Source organism: Cervus elaphus, chromosome 27 (genome assembly GCF_910594005.1).
Source record: "Cervus elaphus chromosome 27, mCerEla1.1, whole genome shotgun sequence".
In the NCBI taxonomy this organism is placed as follows: domain Eukaryota; kingdom Metazoa; phylum Chordata; class Mammalia; order Artiodactyla; family Cervidae; genus Cervus; species Cervus elaphus.
Window position 1 is genome coordinate 12,444,483 of NC_057841.1, and position 27,105 is coordinate 12,471,587.

The following is a 27,105-nucleotide window of genomic DNA, read 5'->3' on the forward strand; positions in this document are numbered from 1 at the left end:
TACCCTGAGTGTTAGTTGCTTAGTCGTGTCCAACTCTTTGTGATCCCATGGACTGTAGTCCACGAGGCTGCTCTGTCCATGGCATTTTCTAGGCAAGAGTACTGGAGTGGGTTGTCATTCCCTCCTCCAAGGCATATACCCTGAGGAAACCAAAATTGAAACAGACACATGTATGCCAATGTTCATTGCAGCACTATTTACAATAGCTAGAACCTGGAAGCAACCTGGATGTCTATCTACAGGTGAATGGATAAAGAAGTTGTGGTACATAAACAGAATAGAATATTACTCAGCCATAAAAAGGAACACATTTGAGTCAGTTCTGATGTAGTAGATGAACCTAGAGCCTATAATACAGAGTGAAGTAAGTCAGAAAGAGAAAGATAAGTATCATATACTAATGCATATATACGGAATCTAGAAAAATGGTACTGAAGAATTGATTTACAGGGCAGCAGTGGAGAAACAGACATAGAGAATAGACTTATGGACATGGGGAGAGGGGAGGAGAGGGTGAGCTGTATGGAAAGAGTAACATGGAAACTTACATTACCACGTGTAAAATAGACAGCTAACAGGAATTTGCTGTGTGCTTCAGGAAACTCAAACAGGGGCTCTGTATCTACCTAGAGGGATGGGATGGGGAGAGAGATGGGAGGGAGTTTCAAAAGGGAGGGGATATATGTATACCTACGGCTGATTCATGCTGAGGTTTGACAGAAAACAGCAAAATTCTGTAAAGCAATTACCTTTCAATTAAAAAATAAATAAATTTTTAAAAAATAAATAAATTTTTAAAAAAGAGTCAATGTGGATGGATTGAGTGGGAATTTAAAGTGATAAGTTGAGAGGGCAAAGGCCACAGGTTATGTTAAGTAGTTTGTCTAATCAGGAGTGAACGGTGAAATTAGGTGTTCTCTGAAGTCAAGGGTGTTAGCAGCATCTTTGATGTGAAAGGGAATAGAGGTATAGGGCCAGGAAAAGAGCTATGGGGCCACATTTCCCTACTCCAAGTCTCAGAATTCATTTAGTTCGAGTCATGAAAATACTTCCCTGGTGGCTCAGATGGTAAAAGCATCTGCTTGCAATGTGGGAGACCTGGGTTCAATCCCTGGGTCGGGAAGATCCCCTGGAGAAGGAAATGGCAGTATTCTTGCCTGGAAAATGCCAAGGATGGAGGAGCCTTATAGGCTACAGTTCATGGGGTCGCAAAGAGTCGGAAATGACTGTGCGACTTCACTTTCACTTTTCATGAAAATTAACATTTTAGTGACTTTGTTTTCAGAGAGATAATATTTATGAATTCAAATTTTGAAACAAAAATTAAATAGGCTTCAACATAATAGAGCCTGAGTATGTAAACATTTTCTCACAGAGAGCCAATATTTGAGGTGAACACTGAGTCCTGGTCCAAAGAAAGCATATGAAAATGATAACAGTGCTGCTATTACTGACATAGAAAATAGTTAAATGATCTGCATCTTTTCTGAAGCTAATTTAAGACACCTGCTTGGAAAAAAAAATACTTGTTAAGTTTTGAATACTTCTTTCTATCTTCAGGATTTGAACTTATACATAGGAGCATGTCCATTTGATGTTAAACTTATGAAACAAAGACAAATATTTATTATCAATAACAGACATAAGGAGTCCAGGGCAGGGGTGGCTGATGTTGATGGGCCCTTGTTATGCGTATGACCTACTGTAAAATTTATTCTTAAAAGCGAGTCTCAACCAAGACAACTGAAGGTGAGTCGCCCTTCTGAGAAACACTATCAGAGAACTGGATCAAGTCATAGATTTTTATTTCCCTGACAAATAATAAAACAAACTTACTCTCTGACCATAAAACATGCTCCTCTTAGGATTCTGACTCATGAAAATGTAATAAAACCACTCCAACTTGTGACCTTAAAGTGAATTCTAATTTGGTCTTGACACTAATAAAGAGTTTACTGCATCCTTAGGTCACCTACTCACACCACTTTATAGCCTTTTAAGTGGCACTTGGGGTATTACCTATGTGATAAGGACATGGACAATGCTAGGAAAAAAAATGGAAGAAAACTAGTTTTCAGATCTTCTCTAGAGCTGCCTTGTTGAGTTGTTCTAGAATGCATTTCAGCCTTCAGTACATTTTAGTGATGACTTTAAGAGCAGTACTTAAAAGATAAAAATTTATAGGTGATACCCAGTAGAATGAGATGTAGAGATGCTTTAAAATAGTACTGACCTTCGAAAAAGTTTGGAAAAGCAGACAGGAGGAAAAAGGACCATATTAATAAAATTAGGTATAACTCCTGCAGCATAAAGTAAAAGAATGCACAAAACACTATTTTATATGTGCAAGTTGGGAAGAAACTGGCTTATAGTATGTAATCTAAAGTGATTCAAAAGCAAGGGTTCATTATAAAATGAAAAGCAAATAAAACGGCAAAAGAGAAAAAAATAATTAGCGATAATTAAAACTATGGCCCCTAAAAATAATCAGAAAGCAATTCTCTCACGAAACTCATGGCTAAACTTTCGTTTGGTTAATTGGATATGGTTTAGGTGAAATAGAGCAAGACTCTATGGTTCTTGTCCCCCACGTCCTCCACCTGCCTTTTTTTCTGTGGAAAAACTTTAGCAAAGAATAAGTTTAGAGAAACGAGAACATGCAGACACAAAGGAAAACAGCCAAAGGAGACCAAGTAATAATAGTTTAGTCATTAAGCATAGTCAAGGACCTTTAGTTCCTTCTCAAGGGCCGTACATAATATTCCGAGCCACATCCTGTGAGCTCTCTTATAGATACTGAAGTCCCCACCAGGTGGAAGAAGTTAATGACATGATGGCCAGCCTGTAGCCATGACATAAGTTGCTGCAATTCTGAGAACGGTCTCAAAGATACGAGAACAAACTGACCCTGGAGTTAACTATACTCAAAACGATCAAGATGACGCAGGTCAGACCACTGATAACCAGTTTCTAGGTGACTGTCACAGCTGACTGTGCTGTTTCCACATGTAGACTCCTCCTCAGCCTATAAAACTCTTGCCCACTGATTGTCAGTGAGGGGGGAGTTGTCCGCCCCATCCCATTGCCAGCACCCAAAATACAGCAAACTTTCCAACTTACCTTTCTACCAATCTGGCCTCTTTACTGGCTTCTGAGTGGCAAGCAGTGGACCTGGCTTTGGTAACACAAGAATCTAATGGGATGGCCAAGGATTAAAGGGAGAGATTTAACATTTCCCTGGGTTCCTATCTGGTTTTAGATTACCAATGAATAAAGCTTGACATACAGTCCTGCTGCTGGCATTTGCTATATGAAAAGCTTGCTATATTTTAAACCTATGTTAGGTCATTGTCTTTCTCAGCTGATAGGTGAGAGAAGTAAAAGTCATAATGATTTACTAAATCTTCTGGCACCATAAGGGATGATGACACAGCTTTAAACTAGCCTTTGCAAGGATAGATTTCGGAAAGGGGGAGAGAATTTCAGGGGCCAAAAAATAAAGCAAATCCACTTCTAAACTGTCTTTGCTGCTGCTACTGCTGCTAAGTCACTTCAGTCATGTCTGACTCTGTGCAACCCCATAGACGGCAGCCCACCAGGCTCCCCCATCCCTGAGATTCTCCAGGCAAGAACCCTGGAGTGGGTTTCCATTTCCTTCTCCAATGCATGAACGTGAAGCCGCTCAGTCGTATCCGACTCTTAGTGACCCCATAGACTGCAGCCTACCAGGCTCCTCCGTCCATGGGATTTTCCAGGCAAGAGTCCTGGAGTGGGTTACCATTGCTGTCTTTAGATTTATCTAAAAACATCACTTTGCCAACAAAGGTCCATCTAGTCAAAGCTATGGTTTTTCCAGTTGTTGTGTATGGATGTGAGAGTTGGACTATAAAGAAAGCTGAGTGCCAAAGAATTGATGCTTTTGAACTGTGGTGTTAGAGAAGACTCTTGAGAATCCCTTGGACTGCAAGGAGATCCAACCAGTTCATCCTAAAGGAAATCAGTCCTGAATATTCATTGGAAGGACTTCATTGAAGCTGAAGCTGTAATACTTTGGCCACCGGATGCGAAGAGCTGACTCGTTAGAAAAGATCCTAATGCTGGGAAAGATTGAAGGCAGGAGGAGAAGGGGACAACAGAGGATGAAATGGTTAGATGGTGTCACTGACTCAATGCACATGGGTTTGAGCAAACTCCAGGAGATGGTGAAGGGCAGGGAAGTCTGGCGTGCTACAGTTCATGGGGTCGCAAAGAGTCAGACACACCTGAGTGACTGAACAACAACAAATAACTCCCCAAATAATGAAATGGCACTGGTCCCTTAGTCTACACCAAAAATTGAAAGAAAATTGAGCCAAAAGTGGTGTGGTTACCACAGAGGGCTTACTCTATGTTAAGGACGATATATCTATGACATCTTTCTGTATATGTATATTTGGGTGTATGTTCTAATATGTGTATTAGAACCCACTCTAATATTCTTGCCTGGAAAATGCTATGGACAGAGAAGCTTGGGAGGTGACAGTCCATGAGGTCGCAAAGAGCCGGACACTGAGGGACTAACACACACACACACACACTTTATATCTATGCTGCTATTCGTTCGCAGCACTCTGAATTATTCCCTTGTGCAGATGCCAACATCAAATTTAAAATATATGTGATGTAGCAACCAGGACTCTAGTTTCCTAATCACATCCTGGCTCTAGCACTTACTAACTATGGGCATCATTTCAGCTTCCCTGTACCTTTATTTCATCGCCTCTAAAATGGGTGAGGTCACAAGTTCTGTGAGAACTGCTGTGAGATTAAAATGAAGCCACAGCGTGGAACACAGGGCTGGGAACACAATGCACGCGTGCCTGCTAAGTTGCTTCAGTAGGTCAGGCCCTTTGCCACCCTATGGGCTGTGGCCTTCCAGGTTCCTATGTCCGTGGGATTCTCCAGGCATCCCAGGTGAGAATACTGGAGAGGGCTGCCATTTCCATCTCCAGGGGATCTTCCTGACACAGGGGTCAAACCTGCAGTCTCTTGTGTCTCCTGCATCAGCAGGCAGGTTCTTTACCACTAGCACCACCTGGACACCAACCATCATTAAAGGGATTTAATATTTTGCTTGGAGTCATAGAGCAAATAACTGGCTGAACGGGATTCATCTGTTTCCTCTGCTTACTTTCTTAGAAGATGGAGAACTTCTCTTGGACATATGATTGTGCATATTATGAGCCAATATTAACTAGACAACACAGATGTTTAATAAATTATTTATACCTAAGTTGAATTTTACTCCCCTAGTTATGCTTTAGTTAGATTTTAACACCTTTACAATACACGGGAAAACTTCCCCAATATAATACATGGAAGTTCACAATAATTATAGTCTATAAACAAAGTGTTGTGGAAATAGGGAGATGGCAATTCCAATGTGAATGGCTCTATTTCACTTTTATATGATTCAAGAGTGGTAGTGATAAACATGAGTGATTTTTTTGCTTCCCAGTTGGGTCAGTTCAGTTCAGTTCAGTTGTTCAGTCGTGTCCAACTCTTTGAGACCTCATGGGCTGCAGCATGCCAGGCTTCCCTATCCATCAGCAACCCCAAGAACTTGCTCAAACTCATGTCCATCGAGTTACTGGTGCCATCCAACTGTCTCGTCCTCTGTCATCCCCTTCTCTTCCTGCCTTCAATCTTTCCCAGCATCAGGGTCTTTTCCAATGAGTCAGTTCTTGGCATCAGATGGCCAAAGGATTGAAGCTTCAGCTTCAACATCAGTCCTTCCAATGAATATTCAGGACTGATTTCTTTTAGGATGGACTGGTTTGATTTCCTTGCAGTCCAAGGGACTTTCAAGAGTCTTCTCCAACACCACATTTCAAAAGCATAAATTCTTCAGTGCTCAGCTTTCTTTATGGTCCAACTCTCACATCCATACATGAATACTGGAAAAACCATAGCTTTGACTAGAGGGACCTTTGTCAGCAAAGTAATGTCTCTGCTTTTTAATACGTTGTCTAGGTTTGTCATAGCAACAAACCTATAAATTCTTATCTTCCTGAAGTTCACAAGTGAGAACTGGCCTCAAGGTCAATGATTTTGTTTGTTTGTTTTTACACTTGTATCCCTTAAACGCTAATAGTAGTTGTTGAACCTACTAGTTATTCGAATCTCTGAATCTCAATTTTCGTTGTGTCATTATGCAATTTCCATTCAATGTCTGCAAGTTCTTTATCTAAAGAGGCCATGGTGACCTTCATTGTCCAATTTGCTGCTTCCATCTGCCTCACTATTTATAAATGATATTAGTATGATTTTGTGAACAACGACTATGTTGTTAGAAGCAGTCCACCTAAAGACAGAAAAACATAGCTTGACGCAAAAGGCAGCAGAGTACTTAAACACAGAATCCTATTGCTTATTTCATAGCATTTTTCGTGACACACCAAAGAAGATGCGTTTGGCTGCAGACATTAACAGGCAGCTTTGTGATATATTCCGCCCCAAAATTACAGTTATCAAAACAAATAAATCCTTCAGATGTCAGCGTGATGTGCTTCCATAATACAAAGCTGGAATTCACAGGAGACAAAGGTTATCAAACTGTGGACTGGATATAATTCACCAGTCTCCATTTTCTCTCCTTATAGAGCTGGTGAATGTCATAAAGATACAGTGAGGTTTATAAGCTAATAAGAAGGTGTGGGCCTCGAAAAAACAAAAAATAGGAAATGCTTGTTTAAGAAATTTAATAGGATTTCCCATGAGACATTTCTTAGCATGGTACCAGGCTCAGTGGATGTTATATGTTTCTAGCATCTAAATCTGTTGAAACATGAAAAATTCAAAAGGGAAATTAACACAGTATCTGTTACTGTACTTAAAGAGTATTTGCAAGTCATAAAATTAAAATAATATATTTAATTGTTATAAAATTATTATAATATTATACTGTTTTATCTTCTACTGCATGTGTGCTCAGTCATGTCTGACTCTTTGCAGCCCTGTGGACTGTAGCCCACTAGGCTCCTCTGTCAGTGGGATTCTCCAGGTAAGAATACTGAAGTGGGTTGCCATTACCTCCTCCAGGGGATCTTCCCAACCCAGGGATGGAACCCAAGCATCCTGCATTAGCAGGCAGATTCTTTACTGCTGAGTCACCTGGAAAGCCCCATAATATTATAATATTATTATAAAATAATAATATTTTCCTAGGAAAAATCATGTTCTCCCAATAAAGAAACACAAATACAACAGGATAAACTTTTAATGATATTATTTTAAATATATTTTAAAGTCATTTTCTCTTTCAAAACATGTGATTGGTAACAGCATAGTTTGTATGAAACTAACATGTGCCAGCCATCATCTTTTCTTGTTTAGGAATTAATTATTTCTCATAACTGAAATTTCCAAATAACTGAAGTTTGCGTCTTTCATTAAATCTATTTTCACACATTCCAGCAGCAGACTTCACTTCTTATTTTTTTCAGTTGACTCCATTGACTATCTCAGCTCCATATCCTTGAACTCCATCACAACTACCAGTGTACTGCTGATTCTACCTTATTTTCAAACTCAGTAACCCCCTGATGGCCCCACTCTCATCCTTATTCAGTTTAAACTCTACTGTCAATCATGATAATCACCCCAGGACCCCAAAGTCAACTTCCTTGAGTCTCCCCCTTGCTGCTTCTTATTCACTTGCCAAAACAAGACAGAAAAATACATACGTTTCTAAGCACTCTGGATAGAGAGAGAAAGAGAAAGGCGTACAATTACAAATATTAGTAATGAGAAGAGAACTATATAAATGAAAGGAAATTAGAATAAGTTACATATTAATAAGAGCTAACACTAACAAAGCCCAGTCAACCTGCTCAGTGATTAACAATTTTAGTCCCGTCTGTAACTGTCCTTTTAAAGATGAGAAGGCCAAGGTTTGTGGAAGGGAAGTTCCTTTCTCCTAAACACACCACTAGAAAGTAGAAAGCCAGTATCTGAACCCAGGCAGTTGATGACGGAGGCTGTGGTCTTGCCTGATGAGATACAAAGCACTCTGAAAACCAGGATAAAACAGACAGTGTTTCAGGAAAATAAAATTACCACAATGACTGCAGCTGGAAGCAGAAAGCCTGCCTGGCCATGAAGTCTATAAACAAAGTAACATGGTTTCAGAAGCAACATGGAAATAATATTTCACTTGTTTTCTAAACTGTTGGAGAGCTTAAAAACATGAACACGTGGACATTCATTTTTATGAACATTGATAATATTCTGATGTCAAACCCTGTCTAGGAAAGTAACAAAAATTCACAGACCCCCCCTCGATTGTGAATATATTTGTAAAAATCCTGTTACAGAAAATTGAATTTAAGTCTATTAAGAATAATGCTTCAATACGTTCGATTGGGACTGACTCTTGAAACATAAAGATGATAATATTCCCTACCATTTGTCAAATGCTTAACATGTGCCAGGTGCTGTTCTTTTGATACTAAATCTTTATTACTCCATGAGGTGAAACTGTTATTGGTCCCTTTTACAGAGGAGGAATTGGGACACAGGGAGCATCTGAACTCATATAGGGGGGCTCCAGAGTATGATTTTGGCCATGACTTTGCAGGAAATATATTATCATCGTTCATCCTATTAACTGTTTGAGGGGAAAGAGCCATGCAATTATACTGCTGACTTTGAGGGAATCGACATATTTCAAGAACATGATTTTTCTATCAGAAATAGAGAATAATATAGCCCTGTAATGATATAAAATGAAGGAACTAGGATCACAGAAGTTCACAAATATGATAATAAGGAAAAACAGCAACTTTCCAAAGACTAGAGTATGAAATACAGTTTTACAAATTTCAAAAATATGTAAATAAGCCACGATTCTAGAAATAAATGTAAACATAATAAAACTATAACTCACAAATGTTTAATAACTAAAACATGTAATTACAATTTTAGGGATTATACAATGACAACAAAAGTATATGTCACCTATTTACAGTGTATTTATTTATTCCTTAAGGTGGTTGTTGGGGTTGGTTGTTTATAATACCACTACTTATATTGTTGTTTATGTATGTCATTTTAATAATATATATTAATTAATATTCTAATAAAGTAATAAACTCAATACATACAAATTAAACAACTTTTTAGAGAATAAAGATATAAAGAGAACATCACTGATATTTCTTAACCAAAACAAAGTCATAAATATGAATTTCAGTATTTCATGTTTTATGACACACAGACATATTTGTGTGTATATATGCCTGTGTGTGTTTATACACTTGTTCAAAATATTGGATCACCTTATAGTACATTTTATGAACTGCATTATTCACTTAATAAATGATCTCCATCTTTTCAAGTTAATCAACACAAATTTACATCATCTGTTTTAATTGTTGCAAATTATTTTTTTTAAATCAGTGACAAACTAGTGGAAAATTACTGTATTAATTTTTATGTTTCATAAAAAGCACTGTAGTGATCTTCCTTGAACATAAATTTGTCTATTTCCTAACTTTGATCCATGGTGCTTATTTGCATATAACTTGATATCTTTATTGGCAAATCCCTATTTTAGAGGTTACCTGTGGGACTCCTGAGAAGTTATGTGCCACTGAAGGAGAATTACCAATACTGAGTCATTTTAGATAAACTTCTGGGCTTGGGATGTCCAGGATCACAAAAGTGGTAAAATGTTACAAAAATTCCAGGAAGGGCAGGAGAGGAAGCCTAGGAGAGGAAGTCTCCTAGACACTTCTCTTTGCTGGCATTTGAATATTTCTTTAATTAATGACTTTTTACTGAAAACTTTGAATTCTATTTCCCCATTTGGCAGGAGCCCAGGCGCTGTCTGCTGCTCTGAAGGCACCGCTGTGAAGAGCAAGGCATGTCCCATGTTCATTACAGAGACAAACAAGGCTCCCAGGTCTTGAAAGCTTTCTCCTCATTCCTTCTTTTTGTGGTACTTTCTTGTTCCTTAGAAGAAAAGCTATGAGCAATCTAGACAGCATAATAAAAAGCAGTGACATTCCTTTGGTGACAAAGTTCTGTCTAGTCAAAGCTATGGTTTTTCCAGTAGTCATGTACAGATGTAAGAGTTGGACTATAATGAAAGCTGAGCGCCACAGAACTGATTCTTTTGAACTGTGGTGTTGGAGAAGACTCTTGAGAGTCTCTTGGACTGCAGGGAGATCAAACTGGTCAATCCTAAAGGAAATCAACTCTGAATATTCAATGGAAGGACTGATGCTAAAGCTGAAACTCCAATACTTTGGCCACCTGATGCAAAGAACTGGACTCATTTGAAAAGACCCTGATGCTGGGAAAGATTGAAGGCAGGAGGAGAAGGGGACGACAAAGGATGAGATGGTTGGATGGCATCACGGACTTGATGGACATGAGTTTGAGCAAGCTCCAGGAGTTGGTGATGGACAGGGAGGCCTGGCGTGCTGCAGTCCATGGGGTCACAAAGAGTCGGAAACAACTGAGTGACTGAACTGAGCTTCTCTGTCTCGTCAGCTGAAATATGCACTTAAATATTTGTTACATTTTGCTTAGTGCTTACTTCTATTTTCAGTACATAAAGGAGCCTTATTTTTGGAGACAGAAAGCCTGTATCCCTTTGATAATCAGAAAAAAAAAGTTAAAAAACAGTAACTTTAATTTGCTCCATTTGGATATGTTCAAAACAACATCCAAACTCTGGAGCTCCTCTCAGCTATTTCCATTTTTCTTCCTCTGCTCCCAAAACTACTTTGAAAACATGAAGAAATTTCATCATTTCTTGTTTGCATTTGTACTTGAAATTATTTTTTCTCTCCACTGATCTGTTGAAAGCCATTCAAAGTCCTCCACAAATGACATATATATATATGGATGTCTTTACTTTTTAAAAATGTTGTTTTATTCATTTATTCAGCAGTGCTGGATCTTAGTTGCGGCATCTGGGATCTTTGATTTTTGTTGTGGCATGTGGGGTCTTTAGTTTCATCCTGTGCCATCTAGTTCCCTGATGAGGGATCAAATCCAGACCCCCTCCATTGGGAGCGCAGAGTCTTAGCCACTGGACCATCAAGGAAGTCCCTAATGACATATATATACATATACATATATATATATATATGTATATATATATATATGTGTGTGTGTGTGTGTGTATTTAAACCTCATATGGAAGAGCTCTGCATTAGTACTAGGACTAATTAGTACTAGGAATAATTAAACAGTCATAATTAAACAGAAGTGAAGTGAAGTTGCTCAGTCATGTCCAACTCTTTGTCACCCCATGGACTGTATCATACCAGGCTCCTCAGTCCATGGAATTTTCCAGGCAAGAGTACTGGAGTGGGTTGCCATTTCCTTCTCCAGGGGATCTTCCCCACCCAGGGATGAAACCGCATTGCAGGCAGACGCTTCACCGTCTGAGCCACCAGGGAAGCAGAATTAAACAGACTGGGTAGTTTAATGCTGTGTGTGCTCAGTCATGCCTGACTCTTTGTGACCCCCATGGACTGTAGCCCACTGTCCAGGGGATTCTCCAGGCAAGCATACTGGAGTGGGTTGCCATTTCCTTCTCCAGGAGATCTTCCTCACCCAGGGATGAACCTGTGTCTCTCACATCTCCGGCATTAGTGTGTGGATTCTTTGCCACTGAGCCACCGTTGAACATTAATTGCTTAAAACATTTTCTAGAAAGCTTAAAGAAGAAAGTCTTACATATTTTTAAGCTTTTTTTTTTTTAAAATGAGATGAGTTGCCTCTTTAAGAAACACACTCAGTTCTAAGTGTTCATTCAGCACTTCAAATTAAAATTTTTTTCTGAATAAAAATATTCAAACCACTTTTCTGCTTCAAAGATTTCAAAAGTCTGGCACCCAATTATACATGGCTTGCTATCTCATAAAGGAACAGTTCCATAGAATAACATATGGTACAATTTTGGAGTGACACATCAAAGGTAATAGTCTTTATGTTAATCCTGAAAATAAAAGCAAAAGTACATTTTCTTAATGTGCAGGAATAACGAATGACAATGACGCCTCCCCATCTGATCATTTTCCAGCTGACACCCTGTGGTAATTGTTCATAAAACTTGAAAAATATTTTGTGCAGTCTTGCCCGGAGAGCAGTTAGTTCTAACTTTCTGCAGCTTGATTGACTTTGGGGGAAATCTACTTGGTTTGCTCCAAGAAAGAGCATGAGAGCCGGCCAGGGCTTCACTGTATGAAATGACGGGTAGAGAACCACGCAGAGGGAGCCCTGCAGAGGGGCAGCGTGCTGGACCCAAAGATGGAGCAACAGGGTGATACAGAGTCCTGACACCGCAGATGGCCAGTTAGCGGAAGCTCATTTTAGTGTGCACAAAGTTCAAAAGTAGGGACCTAAAGGGGGTTAGGGCCTCCCACGTGGCGCTAGTGGCAAAGAACTCACCTGCGAACGCAGGCAATGTAAGAGTTCTACCCCTGGGTTGGGAAGATCCCCTGGAAGAGGAACTGGCAACCCACTCCAGTATTCTTGCCTGGAGAAGCCCATGAGTAGAGCCTGGTGGGCTACAGTCCATGGGGTCGAAAAGAGTCTGACATGACTGAGGCGACTAAACAAAGGGGTGAAGGAGAGGCTGGGACGCACTGAGAGATTAGCACTGACATGTCTACACTATAGATGGTGGGGAGCTGCTGTCTGCACAGGGAGCTGAACTCATGTTCTGTGATGACCTCGGGGGGGTGGAGGCGGGAGGGGGGCTCAAGAGGAAGGGGATACATGTAGACATAGAGCTGATTCACGTTGCGCAGCAGAAACTAATACGACACTGTAAAGCAATTACACTCCAATCAAAATAACTTTTCATTTATCTTAAAACAAGAAAGTAGGACCAGGGTGAAACTGATAAAGCAGACCACTGGAATTGGAACTTAAACAGAAGACTCTAGGGATATGTGTTAGGTTTTATTCTCCAGTTATCAATTTCTAGAGTTTATCAGTCTTTAATGAGTAAACCAGGATATATTAGTATCACACATGTTACACTTAATGGTATATGCTTTTGTTGTTGTTCAGTCGCTAAGTTGCGTCCAACTCTTTGTGACTCATGGACTGCAGCATGCCAGGCTTCCCTGTCCTTCACCATCTCCCGGAGGTTGCTCACACTCATGTCCATTGAGTCAGTGATGCCATCCAGTTATCGAATCCTCTGCTTAATTTAACTGTTAATCAGCTTATACATTTTCTTCTTATACATTTTCAGCTTATACATTTCTTCGTAACAAACTAATTTCTCTTCATTTTCAATGTCTCAAATCAAAGAACCTCTTTCAGGTGACGGGGCATTAGTCTCATCCATCTTCAGTCAGTTCAGCTGCTTAGTCGTGTCCAACTCTCTGAGACCCCACGGACTGCAGCACGCCGTGGGGTCGCAAAGAGTCGGACAGGACTGAGTGATTGAACTGACTAAAGGTGAATGGGACTAACACAGTCATCTTAAATGGCATCAACTCACCTCAGCCACAATTCTGGTGTCTATGAAGCGACTGCTCTGGACTAAATCTAGGAGACCACCCCATGTATCTCCATTACACATCAGTGCCTTGGCAGTGCAGAGTAATAAGTCATTAAATTTTGCTTAAACCAGTTCTATCTCTGATCTGTTAACTAGCATACCAACCTTATAAAACCATGTCCAAATTTTACAAGATGCATATAGTCTTGTGATGAGAGGGTGCAACTGCAGTTTGGCGTTTTTATTCCATGTGAGTCTGAAGGAGCATTAAAAATTCAAAGTCTCATTACACTGTCACTGCTACACAGCGTTTCACTTTCTCTAAAGAAATAACTTGAAGATCGCAACCCATTTCAGATCACATAGGGCCACTAGCTTCTGTTTTTTTTAATCACTTCTTTCAAATCTCATAGCAGGATAGCTAAGAACCAGATGGTTATAAACGGGCAATTCTATTCCGCAGTGACTGAGTCAGCTAGAAATGTAAGTTGTTACAAGCTCACTCAAGTTGTCTTTTGTATCGAACAATCAATAAACCAAAAAGTCTCCCATTATCCCCAAAGTAAATAGACTGCTCCTAAAAGAGCTTTCCTGACATCACTTGAACCTGAAGAAGTATGTTTATCCACAGACCATGTGACTGAGCAGCTGCAGGGAACTTTCTTCTAATGTCACACCCTAATCTGACTTCTTAAAGTGTTAGTCACTCCATCATGTCTGACTCTTTGCGATCCCATGGACTGTAGCCCACCAGGTTCCTCCGTTCATGGGATTTTCCAGGGAAGAATACTGGAGTGGGTTGCCATTTCCTTCTCCAGGGGATCTTCCTAAACCAGGGATTGAACCTGGGTCTCCTGCATTGCAGGCAGATTCTTTACCATCTGAGTCACCAGGGAAGTTGACTACTTAAATGCAATACAGTTGATATCCTCCTTCTTACTGGATACACACCAGCTGTTATTTTAAGCTTTGCAAACTAGATTTTAACAACGGAAAGTCATATTTGACTATGAGCTGAACAGTCATCAGGATTTGTTAGCTGTTGCACAAGCTTACTTTTATCAAATTAAATTTAATACTGCTGCTGCTGCTAAGTCATGTCAGTTGTGTCCAACTCTGTGTGACCCCATAGACGTCAGCCCACCAGGCTCCCGTCCCTGGGATTCTCCAGGCAAGAACACTGGTGTGGCCTGCCATTTCCTTCTCCAATGCATGAAAGTGAAAAGTGAAAGTGAAGTCGCTCAGTCATGTCCGACTCTTCGCGACCCCCGTGGACTAGAGCCTACCAGGCTCCTCCGTCCATGGGATTTTCCAGGCAAGAGTACTGGAATGGGGTGCCATTGCCTTCTCCGAAATTTTAATACTACAAACTTGAAAAGATATATAACTTGGGGGCCATACTTGAGGTATAGAAGCTTTCTGAGGAGCATTTCCTTCATTCTTAAGCAGAAGTTGAGCCCTATAATATTATTATCCTATTATTATAACTGTAATTTAATTACTATTAAGTAATCCTGGTTCAAAGGAATTCTTAAACGAGAAAGAGGAATTTTAAAAAATCAGATAAAAAACATTTTTGGTAAAATAACACACACATATTTTATTATAATGTTAATGAATAGTAATTGGACTTTATAGTAGTCCAAGAACATATTCTTACTCCAGTGCTTCTAAAACTTTAATGCAGATGTGTAACCAGTTCATTTCTAATGTTCACAGGTTCAATGCCACAGGTGGGAGGCAAGACAGGTTTTGCAATTGCATGTACAATAAAAATGCTAATCAAAAATGGCTTAAATGTGTGCCTATTGCCTTTTAATCTAAATTCAAGAGTGATTTTTGACTGCATCCTTTTTGGATTTATTTGTGGGAGGAAAGAGTATTGGAAGCCTGAGAAGCAGAAAAAAAATCATAGAAAGTCCTATGGAAAAAATGTCTTCTTAAAACAATCAGTAATAAAATATATGAAATAGGTATATTTTACTGACAAATATAAACAATTATAGGGAAAGACATTATTTTAGAATATAATGTTTTCTTAGAAACAAAGCTATAGGATTTGGAACATACAATGTGAATAAACTGATATCCAGGTATTCTAGGTACAAAGTATTACTTGTGTAAAACTATTTAAAATTTTAATGATAAATATATCAATAAATTGGGATTTGGGTTTTACATGAATATTTTTAATTTTACTGTGGGATAATTTATTCAATTATAACTATTCCATTACAAATTCTGAATGGGAGAAATTATAAAAGTAACTATACTACAGAATACACTCAATGCTGCAAGTAATTATTTAGGAAATTAACCAGATTGTTCAGACTTTAAATATTATTTGTTCTAAGTCATTTGGAGATAACTTTTCAGATTTCATATACTGACAAAGACATAGCTGAGTTGCTTTTTCCTTTTCTCTTTTCCTTAATAAAGATAACAGAATCTATTACCCAACCTCTGGGTTTCCAAAATCTAAGCAATCTGCTTATTCATTGGAAGGACGGATGCTGAAGCTGAAACTCCAGTGCTCTGGCCACCTGATGCAAAGAACTGACTCATTTGAAAAGATCCTGATGCTGGGAAAGACTGAAGGCAGGAGGAGAAGGGGATGACAGAGGATGAGATGGTTGGATGGCATCACTGACTCAATGGACATGAGTTTCAATAAGCTCCGGGAGTTGGTGATGGACAGGGAAGCCTGGCGTGCTGCAGTCCATGGGGTCACAAAGAGTTGGAGATGACAGCGAATGAACTGAACTGAATTGAAGCAGTCTGCTCCTTTAGTCACTAGGCAATGAACATACTCCAAAAAAAGAAGAATGAACAAAGGCTCTCTTTTCAAGGAATAGCGAAATGTAGAAATTTTCATTTGTATTCAAGAATGTATTACTCACAGTGGTTACAACTGACCTGGTGGGCCATGGTGATTTGTGCGCGCACACACACACACAGGACACTGATCACCATCCCTCACTCACCATCACAACACAGAGCAATTTAAGTAATTTTTTCCCATGGGGCAGTCAAATTAATCTCTCAAACTTGTTTTGAAAAACAATGGTCTCTTTGAAAAAGGAGACTGATAAACATATCATGATAACAAAACTTAAGTATAAATTTTACTCATTGACTAATTCAACAAATGTTCCTTAGCATGGTGGTGGCGGCAGTTTTGGTGGCGCGGGGGAGAAAGACCCCAGAGTCATGTGTTCACTGAGCTTAAAGTCCCACAGAGCACAGAGGTTCTGAAGAGAGAGCGTGGGGTCCAAGTCCCAGTGCTGTGGGGGCAGGAGGCATGACAACCTAAGCTGAGGAGGGAAGGAAACAGGGAGGCAGCCGGGTGAAGCGTGTGTGAGGGTTTACTAGGCGGGGGGAGCCGTGCAAGAACCACAGGTTAGGAAGGGAGCAAGACACCCATATGACCGAGTGCACACGTGTCTTTGTGCTCGTGAATCATACACAAGTTGCACAGGTACACATTTAGATTTATTTTTGTTGCTTGTTGTTATTACTGTCAGTTTCTTTATAGAATATTAGAATATACCACTTTCTATTTCTGCAATTCTCTTTCTACTCTGTTTTTAACTTAAAAATACATCGTAATCTAGATGGCCAGTGGGGAAACTGCTATGTAACACAGGGAGCCCAGCCTGGCAGTCTGTGATGACTTAGAGGGGTGGGATGGGGGAAGGGGAGGGAGGTTCTCAAGGGAGGGGACATATACAGTTATGACTGGTTTGCACTGTTGTCAGGCAGAAGCCAACACAACACTGTAAAGCAACTTTCCTCCAATTAAAATATAAGTTAAAAAATGAAAAAATATATCATAGATGACCTTAAAGAAAACTGATATAGATCTAATCTTTTACCGCAAATTTTACTGAGATCATTGTAGAGTCACATGCAGTAGTAAGAAATACTATAGAGAGATCCTGTGTATATTTTGCCTACTTTCCTTCAATCTTAGTATTTTGCAAAAGTATACTACAACATCATAACCAGGAGACTGACGTTGGAAGACCACTGATTTTATTCAGATTTCCTCAGTTTTACTTGTGTGTGTGTGTGTGTGTGAAGTTTGACACAATTTATCACTCATGTGGGTTTCATCAAGATAACCACTCAGTTTCAACAGAAGCTCATGTTACCCTTTTATGACCACACAGTCCCACTCTCCACGCCTCCAATCCCATCCCTAACCTCTGGCAACTAACATGTCTTCCATTTGTAAAATGCTGCCTTTCACAGATGCTATATAAATGAAATCACAAAGTGTATAATCTTTTGGGACTGGCTTTTCTTCACTGGGCATAATTCACTTGAGATTCCTCCAGATTGCTATATGTATCAAATGTTCGCTCCTTTTTACTGTTGAGGAGTCATCCCCGGGGTCGGTATACCACAGTTTGTTGAAGCATCTCTGGGCTCTTTCCAGTTTTGGACTATTATGCATAAAGCTATTATGAGCACTTTTTGTACAGGTGTGAGTGTGTTTGTGTGTGTGTGTGAATATGTTTTCTTTTTTTTCTTCCTGAGATACATGTCCAAGAGTGCAATTGCTGGATTGTGTAATAATCACATATTTAATTTTATAAGAAGCTGCCACCCATTTTCCAGGGTGGCTGTACCACGCGATATTCCTACCAGCAACATATGAGTGATCCAGCGTTCCTGCAACCACACGAGCATTCAGTGGTCTCGCTAATTTTTTTTGTTTAGTTTTAGCCATTTAGACAGATGCATAGTGATGTCTCATTATGGTCTAATTTGCATTTCCTTGATGACTAACGTTTCAAAAACTTCATGGTTACATTCACATATGCACATGCGTATGCTAAGTCACTTCAGTCATGTCTGACTCTTTGTGACCCCATGGACTATAGCCCGCCAGGCTCCTCCGCCCGTGAAATTCAGGCAAGAATACTGGAGTGGGTTACCATGCCCTCCTCCAGGAGATCTTCCCGACTCAGGGACAGAACCCGTCTCCTGTGTCTGCTGCATTGGCAGGCAGATTCTTTACCACTGTACCACCTGGAGACCTCACATATGCATGATTTCATACAAATGGGACAGTTGGTATGCTGGATATTTTCTTTTGTTCACTGTATTTTCTTACTTTTCCTTTTTGCTTGCTGATTTTACCCATCTTCCTTTCTATCCCGCTTCTTTATCATCTCCTCTCGCCCAGGTAATGCTTGTGAAGGCATGCACTTTTTCTCTCACTTTTTCTTTTACAAAAATGTGATTATTCAGTACATACTTCTCTGCTGGTTGTTTTGCTTGAAGAGCTACACTTCACAAAAATGACTTTAAGTTAGTCGGGTTATTTAGAATTCTTTCTAGTGATTGTATAATATTTTATGAGAAGGATATACTATGATTTATTCAACAATTTTCTTGATAGGCATTTAGCAATTTTGTTATCATTACACATAATGTATAATACACAGGATACGTTCCCCAAAAGGTTCAGAGGCAAGGGTGTGCATGTTTACAACAGCAGTTGTCAGGTTTCTTGAAAAAATAATTGAAACGATTCACATTCCCACTCGCCATTATGACAGTACAGTTTTATCTGCACTTTCATTACAAATAAATGTGAGAGCTCTTTTCAATCTTGGCTTTAATCTTGTTATTTTGATTTTCACAACTCTGACTGCTTTTCAGTTTAGTCTGTTTCCATATAATTTTGTCATTTTAATGAAAGATATAGACTACTGCATCTTAGTATCTGTCTAAAAAACATAACTTCCAAGGAAAAGTACTCAAATTCCTTATCAGTTTTTAAGTACTTCCTTTTTTCCCACTGGCATGCCATGAAGTTAAGACAATTTAAAAAACTGTGCCATGACTTCTTAAACATTTTTACTACCATTTAAAGGCAGACTGTTAAATCTACATATTAAAAATGGTTTAAAAAGTAATACCCTCAAATTAATCATAATTTAAGCTAGTTGAAAACTCTCTGCAAGAACTGCACACAAAGCATTCTTCATTTTTATACTTAGATCTTGCCTCAGCTTCACTGTCAGGAAACACTTCTCTTGGAATTTAAGGCCATTTTCTTTGAGTGAAGAGACCTTCATTTCTCAAAATTCTTACATGAACCATGAAACAACCACCAATGACAAAGTAAATAAAAACTTCCAATTTCAGACTTGGGGTTTACAGCTGTGAGCCTACATTTCAGAATTATGGCAGAAACCAACACAATGTAAAGCTAATGTTCTCTAGTCAAAATAATAAATAAGTTAAATAAATAAATTTCAGAATTATGTAGAAACATCATTCAATATCCTTCTTATCTGAAATAATAGCCTGCAGTATTGCCTCTGTATCCAAAACACAACTCAGGACAATTAAAAATTGTAAAAAACAACAGTGAAAATTGAAACATACAAACAGAGAAAATGATCTTTTATCTATTTTGGAAGACTAGTTTTCTGGGAGTTGTTAGATTTAATCTAAGACATTATTTAAGAGCTCAGAGAAAACTGAAGTGGTCAAGTAGTAAGACAGTGAACAAGAAGGCACAGATATTAATATATGATTATTAATGGATATTAATAACATGATACCAGCAAGGCTGGGACAGGTTCTATTATCACATGGGGATTTATATTACCAGAGAGACTTCTATTCAGCCACTACAAAAGTCAATTCTAAATGATGAAATGAGGTCAGATGGCAAGTGAAGAAAGTATATAAAAAGGATCAAGGCATTCAAGGAAAGAGGAACACTTTGACACATTCTAATTCAATTTAGCAAAACTAAGATAAGTGGAGGTGAGTAGGTGTGAGCAGTTTATTTAGGCAAAGTGACCTTATCAGTCTTGAATAATATAATCCAGTAATAAATACACCTATAAACTTTAACCACAAATACAGAAGCTTTACTCCCTTTTAAAAGTTACTTAACAAAGCATCTCCTAAAAGACTTAACCATTATTTTGAATTCACATCTTTCAAAGACTTAGTGCTTTCTGCTTCCATCCGTTATAAAATGAAAACACCATTCCATTGAGAAAAATCTTTAAAAAACTGTAATAAGCCAACTAATATATTATACAGCACAGGGATGCCAGGGCTCCTCTGGTGGTTCAGCTGGTGAAGAATCCGCCTGCAATGGGGGAGACCTGGGTTAGATCCCTGGGTTGGGAAGATCCCTTGGAGAAGGGAACGGCTACCCACTTCATTATTCTGGCCTGGAGGATTCCTATGACTGTATGGTCCATGGGGTCACAAAGAGTCGGACATGACTGAGCAACTTTCACTTTCACTTTTCAAAGGGATTCCAAAATAAGAAACACCGAGTTCCAACGATAAACTGCCTAGTGTCTCAATAATGTCAGAGTGCTTTATGAACTGGGATGCTAAAATTCAATCTGAAATGTATTTAACTTGTAACACTGAGGATCCACAAAAGCAACCACAGGTCTGCTCACAGGTCTGGAGCGTCTAGGGACTGTGGCTGTGCCTCGCGTGCCACACTCTTGCACTGGTAACGCCTTACCAGCTGCCTCCAATGGCACTTGGCAAGAACCAGAGCAAGTGTCAGAAGCTTGCTCTAACAAACACCGCCCCGCTCCCAGTCATTGTTTGCTTAATTCTCCAAGCTTGAATGGAAACCTCAAGAGTCCTCAGACCACCTGGGAACAAAATCCACACACAGCAAGATAGTAAACAGGCATCCATAACATCTGCAGAAACAGAGAGACCAAGCTTACTAACAGCCTTCCACAGCATATTCTCACCACAATAAGCCATGCATTTCATAGGTGGATCTTAATTCATCTGGGCTATTGTCTCAGAAGCAGCTCCAGGTCTTCAAGCTGGAGACAGGGCTGTGACTGCTTACCTGATTCACAGGCAAATGTCTTTGACGTTTCATCATGAAAGATAATTGCCACTGCATGCTTCTTTGTCTCTCGAGGCAGCCTGGTTATATTTTTGATGTTGTGCAGTTCAGTTACCTTGAACAAAAAACATTTTTAACTTAGCATACAGTACATGCTCTATGTTGGGTGCTCACACAAAATGATCCATTATTATTGTCCTAAGCCACTTTCCAATGGATATTTTTACTTGTTTCTAATTAACAGGAGTCCAATACCATGCAGAATGAAAACAAACTTTTGATGCCATCAATTGTGGTTGTGCTTTGCTCAATTTTGAAAGAGTCTAAAAATTATGTAGAAGAATAACTTTGAAAGCAAGGGATCCTGTGATTTTGAAAAACTGCATCCTTTACAAACAATAGACAGTATGGCACACAGAAGATTCTCAATAAATTTGCATTAAATATTGATTGGATTTAACGTCTCAACTGTCTCCTAAATCCCACTCATCATGCAAGTCCCTGGTAGAAATTCAGTCTAACTGACACCTGTCAATCAGCAGTGACTCTAAAATTCTGGAAACATTACATATAAGCAATGGACTTCCTTCCTAGCCCAAACCACAAAGTGTTCACGGACCCTTATACCCCTGATCACCACCCTGTTCTCTCACCAAGGCTCATTCATGATTTATGGACCCAGGTTAACAACTCTACTCTTTTGGCAACTAATGATTTTAATGAACAAGTATTTTAGCTCTCAATTGTATGGGTACAAGTCTTTCTGCTGTAACTTGTGCATTTTTATTTCTCTCCACAGTCCCTAGAAATGAGCAGTTTGTCTACTTCCTCACTTACTCTGCAAACACAACTTTACAATAATAATGTTGTGAGTTAATTTCTAAAATGCATTTCTAAACATGCCACATCAGTATTTCTTCTAATAAAAGATCCAACAGGTTCATTTTCATTTCCATTTAGTTCAAATACTTAACAATTTCTCTTTAAGTTTCTTTGACCTATGTGCTATTGAGAAGTGCTGTGTTCACTCTCCAAGTATTTCAGAATTTTCTAGCTATTTTCTATTACTGGTTTCTAGTTTCACTGCATTCTAGTTTAATTTCACATGGTAGAGAGAAGGTGTGCTACGGTTTTCATTTTTTTTAATTGGTTATGTTCTATGGCCCAAACTACCGCATGATTGCACTCATCTCACACGCTAGTAAAGTAATGCTCAAAATTCTTCAAGCCAGGCTTCAGCAATACGTGAACTGTGAACTTCCAGATGTTCAAGCTGGTTTTAGAAAGGCAGAGGAATTAAAGATCAAATTGCCAACATCCGCTGGATCATCAAAAAAGCAAGAGAGTTCTAGAAAAACATCTGTTTCTGCTATATTGACTATGGCAAAGCCTTTGACTGTGTGGATCACAATAAACTGTGGAAAATTCTGAAAGAGATGGGAATACCAGACCACCTGACCTGCCTCTTGATAATCTGTATGCAGGTCAGGAAGCAACAGTCAGAACTGGACATGGAACAACAGACTGGTTCCAAAGAGAAAAAGGAGTACGTCAAGGCTGTATATTGTCACCCTGCTTATCTAACTTATATGCAGAGTACATCATGAGAAATGCTGGGCTGGAAGAAGCACAAGCTGGAATCAAGATTGCTGGGAGAAATATCAATAACCTCAGATATGCAGATGACACCACCCTTATGGCAGAGAGTGAAGAAGAACTAAAGAGCCTCTTGATGAAAGTGAAAGAGGAGAGTGAAAAAGTTGGCTTAAAGCTCAGGATTCAGAAAACTAAGATCATGGCATCTGGTCCCATCACTTCATGGCAAGTAGATGGGGAAACAGTGGAAACAGTGGCTGACTTTATTTTTCTGGGCTCCAAAATCACTGCAGATGGTGACTGCAGCCATGAAATTAAAAGACGCTTACTCCTTCGAAGGAAAGTTACGACCAACCTAGATAGCATATTAAAAAGCAGAGACATTACTTTGCCAACAAAGGTCCGTCTGGTCAAGGCTATGGTTTTTCCAGTGGTCATGTATGGATGTGAGAGTTGGACTATAAACAAAGCTGAGCACAGAATTGATGCTCTTGAACTGTGGTGTTGGAGAAGACTCTTGAGAGTCCCTTGGACTGCAAGGAGATCCAACCAGTCCATCCTAAAGGAGATCAGTCCTGGGTGTTCGCTGGAAGGACTGATGCTGAAGCTCAAACTCCATTACTTTGGCCATCTGATGCAAAGAGCTGACTCATTTGAAAAGATCCTGATGCTGGGAAAGATTAAGGGCAGGAGGAGAAGGGGACAACAGATGATGAGATGGTTGGATGGCATCACTGACTCAATGGACATGGGTTTGGGTGGGCTCCGGGGGTTGGTGATGGACAGGGAGGCCTGGCGTGCTGTGGTTCATGGGGTCGCAAAGAGTCAGACACAACTGAGTGACTGAACTGAACTATGGCCCAGAACATGATGCATCCTGGTAAGTGTTCCATGTGAGCTGAGAAGAGTGTGTATTCTGTTTGATGACATACATGTCCATTACATCCAGTTAATTGATGGTGCTGTTGAGTTCCCCTGTGTCTTCACTGATTTTCTGCCTGTTGGGTCTGTCCACTTCTGAGTGACGGGTGTTGAAGACTCTTACTATGACAGTGAATGCATCTATTTCCCCTTGTTCTATCAGTTTCTGCCTCATGTCGTTTATTGATCTGTTGTCAGGTGCACCCAGATTAAGGATCGTTATGTCTTCTTGTAGGACTGACAAATTTATCAATATGTAATACTTAATAAAAACCCTTGCTTTGAAGTTTGTTTAAAATTAAAACTTACTCTTGTTTTCTTTTGATTAATGTTAGTATAGCATATCTGAAGAGGAACTAAAGAGCCTCTTAATGAGGGTGAAAGAGGAGAGTGAAAAAGCTGGCTTAAAACTAAACATTCAAAAAACTAAGGTCATGGCATCTGGTCCCATTAATTCAAGGCAAATAGATGGGGGAAAAGTAGAAGCAGTGACAGATTTTATTTTCTTGGGCTCCAAACTTGCTGCAGTGATTGCAGCCATGAAATTAAAAGACACTTGCTCCTTGGAAGGAAAGCTATGACAAACCCCAGTGTTTTAAAAAGCAGAAGTGAAGTGAAATGAAGTCGCTCAGTCATGTCCAACTCTTTGCAACCCAGTGGAATGTAGCCCACCAGGCTCCTCTGTCCATGGGATTCTCCAGGCAAGAATACTGGAGTGGGTTGCCATTTCCTTCTCCAGGGGATCTTCCCAACACAGGGATCGAACCCAGGTCTCCCACATTGCAGGTAGACGCTTTAACCTCTCAGCCACCTTTTGACAAAGATATATAGGGTCAAACCCATGGTTTTCCCAGTCGTCATGGACAGATGTGAGTCCATCACTTCAATCACTCCATCATGTCCAACTCTTTGTGACCCCATTGACTGCAGCACGCCAGGCTTCCCTGTCCATCACCAGAAGCTTACACCTGGAGCTTACTCAAACTCATGTCCATCAAGTCAGTGATGTCATCCAACCATCTTATCCTCTGCCGTCCCCTTCTCCTCCTGCCTCCAATCTTTCCCAGCATCAGGATCTTTTCTAATGAGTCAGTTCTTCACATCAGGTGGCCAAGGTATTGGAGTTTCAGCTTCAGCATCAGTCCTCCCAATGAATATTCAGGACTGATTTCCTTTAGGATGGACTGGTTGGATCTCCTTGCAGTCCAAGGGACTCTCAAGAGTCTTCTCCAACATCACAGTTCTAAAGCATCAATTCTTTGGTTCTCAGCTTTCTTTATAGTCCAACTCTCACATCCATACATGACTAATGGAAAAACCATAGCTTTGACTTGATGGACCTTTGTTGGCAAAGTAATGTCTCTGCTTTTTACTACACTGTCTAGATTGATCATAGCTTTTCTTCCAAGGAGCAAGCATCTTTTAATTTCATGGCTGCAGTCACCATCTGCAGTGATTTTGGAGTCCAAAAATAAAGTCTCTCACTGTTTCCATGGTTTTTCCACCTATTTGCCATGAAGTGATGGGACTGGATGCCATGATCTTAGTTTTTTGAATGTTTTAAGCCAACTTTTTGGCTTAGTTTTAAGCCAACTTTTTCACTTTCCTCTTTCACTTTCATCAAGAGGCTCTTTAGTTCTTCTTCACTTTCTGACATAAGTGTGGTGTCATCTGCATATCTGAGGTTATTGATATTTCTCCTGGCAAACTTGGTTTCAGTTTGTGCTTCATCTAGCCTGGGATTTTGCCTGATGTATGCTGCGTATAAGTTAAATAAGCAGGGTGACAATATACAGCCTTGACGTACTCCTTTCCTGATTTAGAGCAAGTCTGTCCTTTGTCCAGTTCTAACTGCTGCTTCCTGACCTGCACACAGATTTTTCAGGAGGCAGGTCAGGTAGTCTGGTATTCCCATCTCTTTCAGAATTTTCTACAGTTTATTGTGATCCACACAGTCAAAGGCTGTGGCGTAGTCAATAAAGCAGAAGTAGATGTTTTTCTGGAACTCTCGATTTTTTGATGATGCAACAAATGTTGGCAATTTAATCTCTGGTTCCTCTGCCTTTTATAAATCCAGCTTGAACATCTGGAAGTTCATGGTTCATGCACTTGACTTGGAGAATTTTGAGCATTACTTTGCTAGTGTGTGAGATGAGGGCAATTGTGCGGTAGCTTGAACATTCTGCGGCATTGCCTTTCCTTGGGATTGAAATGAAAACTGACCTTTTCCAGTACTGTGTCCACTGCTGTGTTTTCCAAATTTGCTGGCATATTGAGTGCAGCACTTTCACAGCATCAAATTTTAGCATCTGAAATAGCTCAACTGGAATTCCATCACCTCCACTAGCTTTGTTTGCAGTGATGCTTCCCAAGGCCCACTTGACTTCGCATTTCAGGATGTCTGGCTCAAGGTGAGTGATCAGGTCTGGGTCGTGAAGATCTTTTTTTGTACAGTTCTTTTGTGTATTCTTGCCACCTTACGGGTTCTTGCCATCTCATGGATGTGAGAGTTGGACCATAAAGAAGACTGAGTGCCAAAGAATTGATGCTTTTGAAATTGTGGTGCTGGAGAAGAGTCTTTGAGTTCCTTGAACTGCAAGGAGATCAAACCAGTTGATCCTAAAGGAAATCAACCCTGAATATTCACTAGAAGGACTGATGCTGAAGTTGAGGCTCCAATACTTGACCATGTGATGTGAAGAGCTGACTGATTAGAAAAGACTCTGATGATGGGAAAGATTGAAGGCAGAATGAGAAGAAGGCAGCAGAGGATGAGACGGTTTGATAGCACCAGTGACTAAACAGATAAATTTGGGCAAATTCTGGGAGACAGTAAAGGACAGGAAGCCTGGCATGTTGCGGTCCATCAGGTCAAAAGAGCTGCACATGACTCAGTGACTGGACAACAACAAAGTATGATTTTCTGTATCCACATATTTTTAATTTATAGATGTCTTTACATTTATGGTCGGTTTCTTTATGATAGTGTATAGTTGCATCTTGTTTGATCCACTCTGACAATCCTCATCTTTTAATTGGTACATTTAAGCCATTGATGTTCAAAGTAAATATTGGTATAACTGGAATAATATACAGAATATTTGTACCTGTTTTTTATTTCTTGTCCTTCTTCTCTGTTTCTATTTTATCTTTCACTCTTTTCCTGTCTTTTGTGGTGTTAATTGTGAATTTTATATGATTCCATTTTTCC

General features: G+C 39.6%; 1 protein-coding gene across 1 annotated transcript in view; it reads right to left on the reverse strand.

Moving 5' to 3' along the window:
- DOK6 (docking protein 6) overlaps window positions 1-27,105 on the reverse strand; it is a 393,486-nt gene that overhangs the window by 219,699 nt on the left and 146,682 nt on the right. The window contains exon 3 of the mRNA XM_043888767.1: window positions 21,378-21,492. Within this exon, the coding sequence (XP_043744702.1) occupies window positions 21,378-21,492 (115 nt within the window). The remainder of the gene's footprint in view (window positions 1-21,377; window positions 21,493-27,105) is intronic.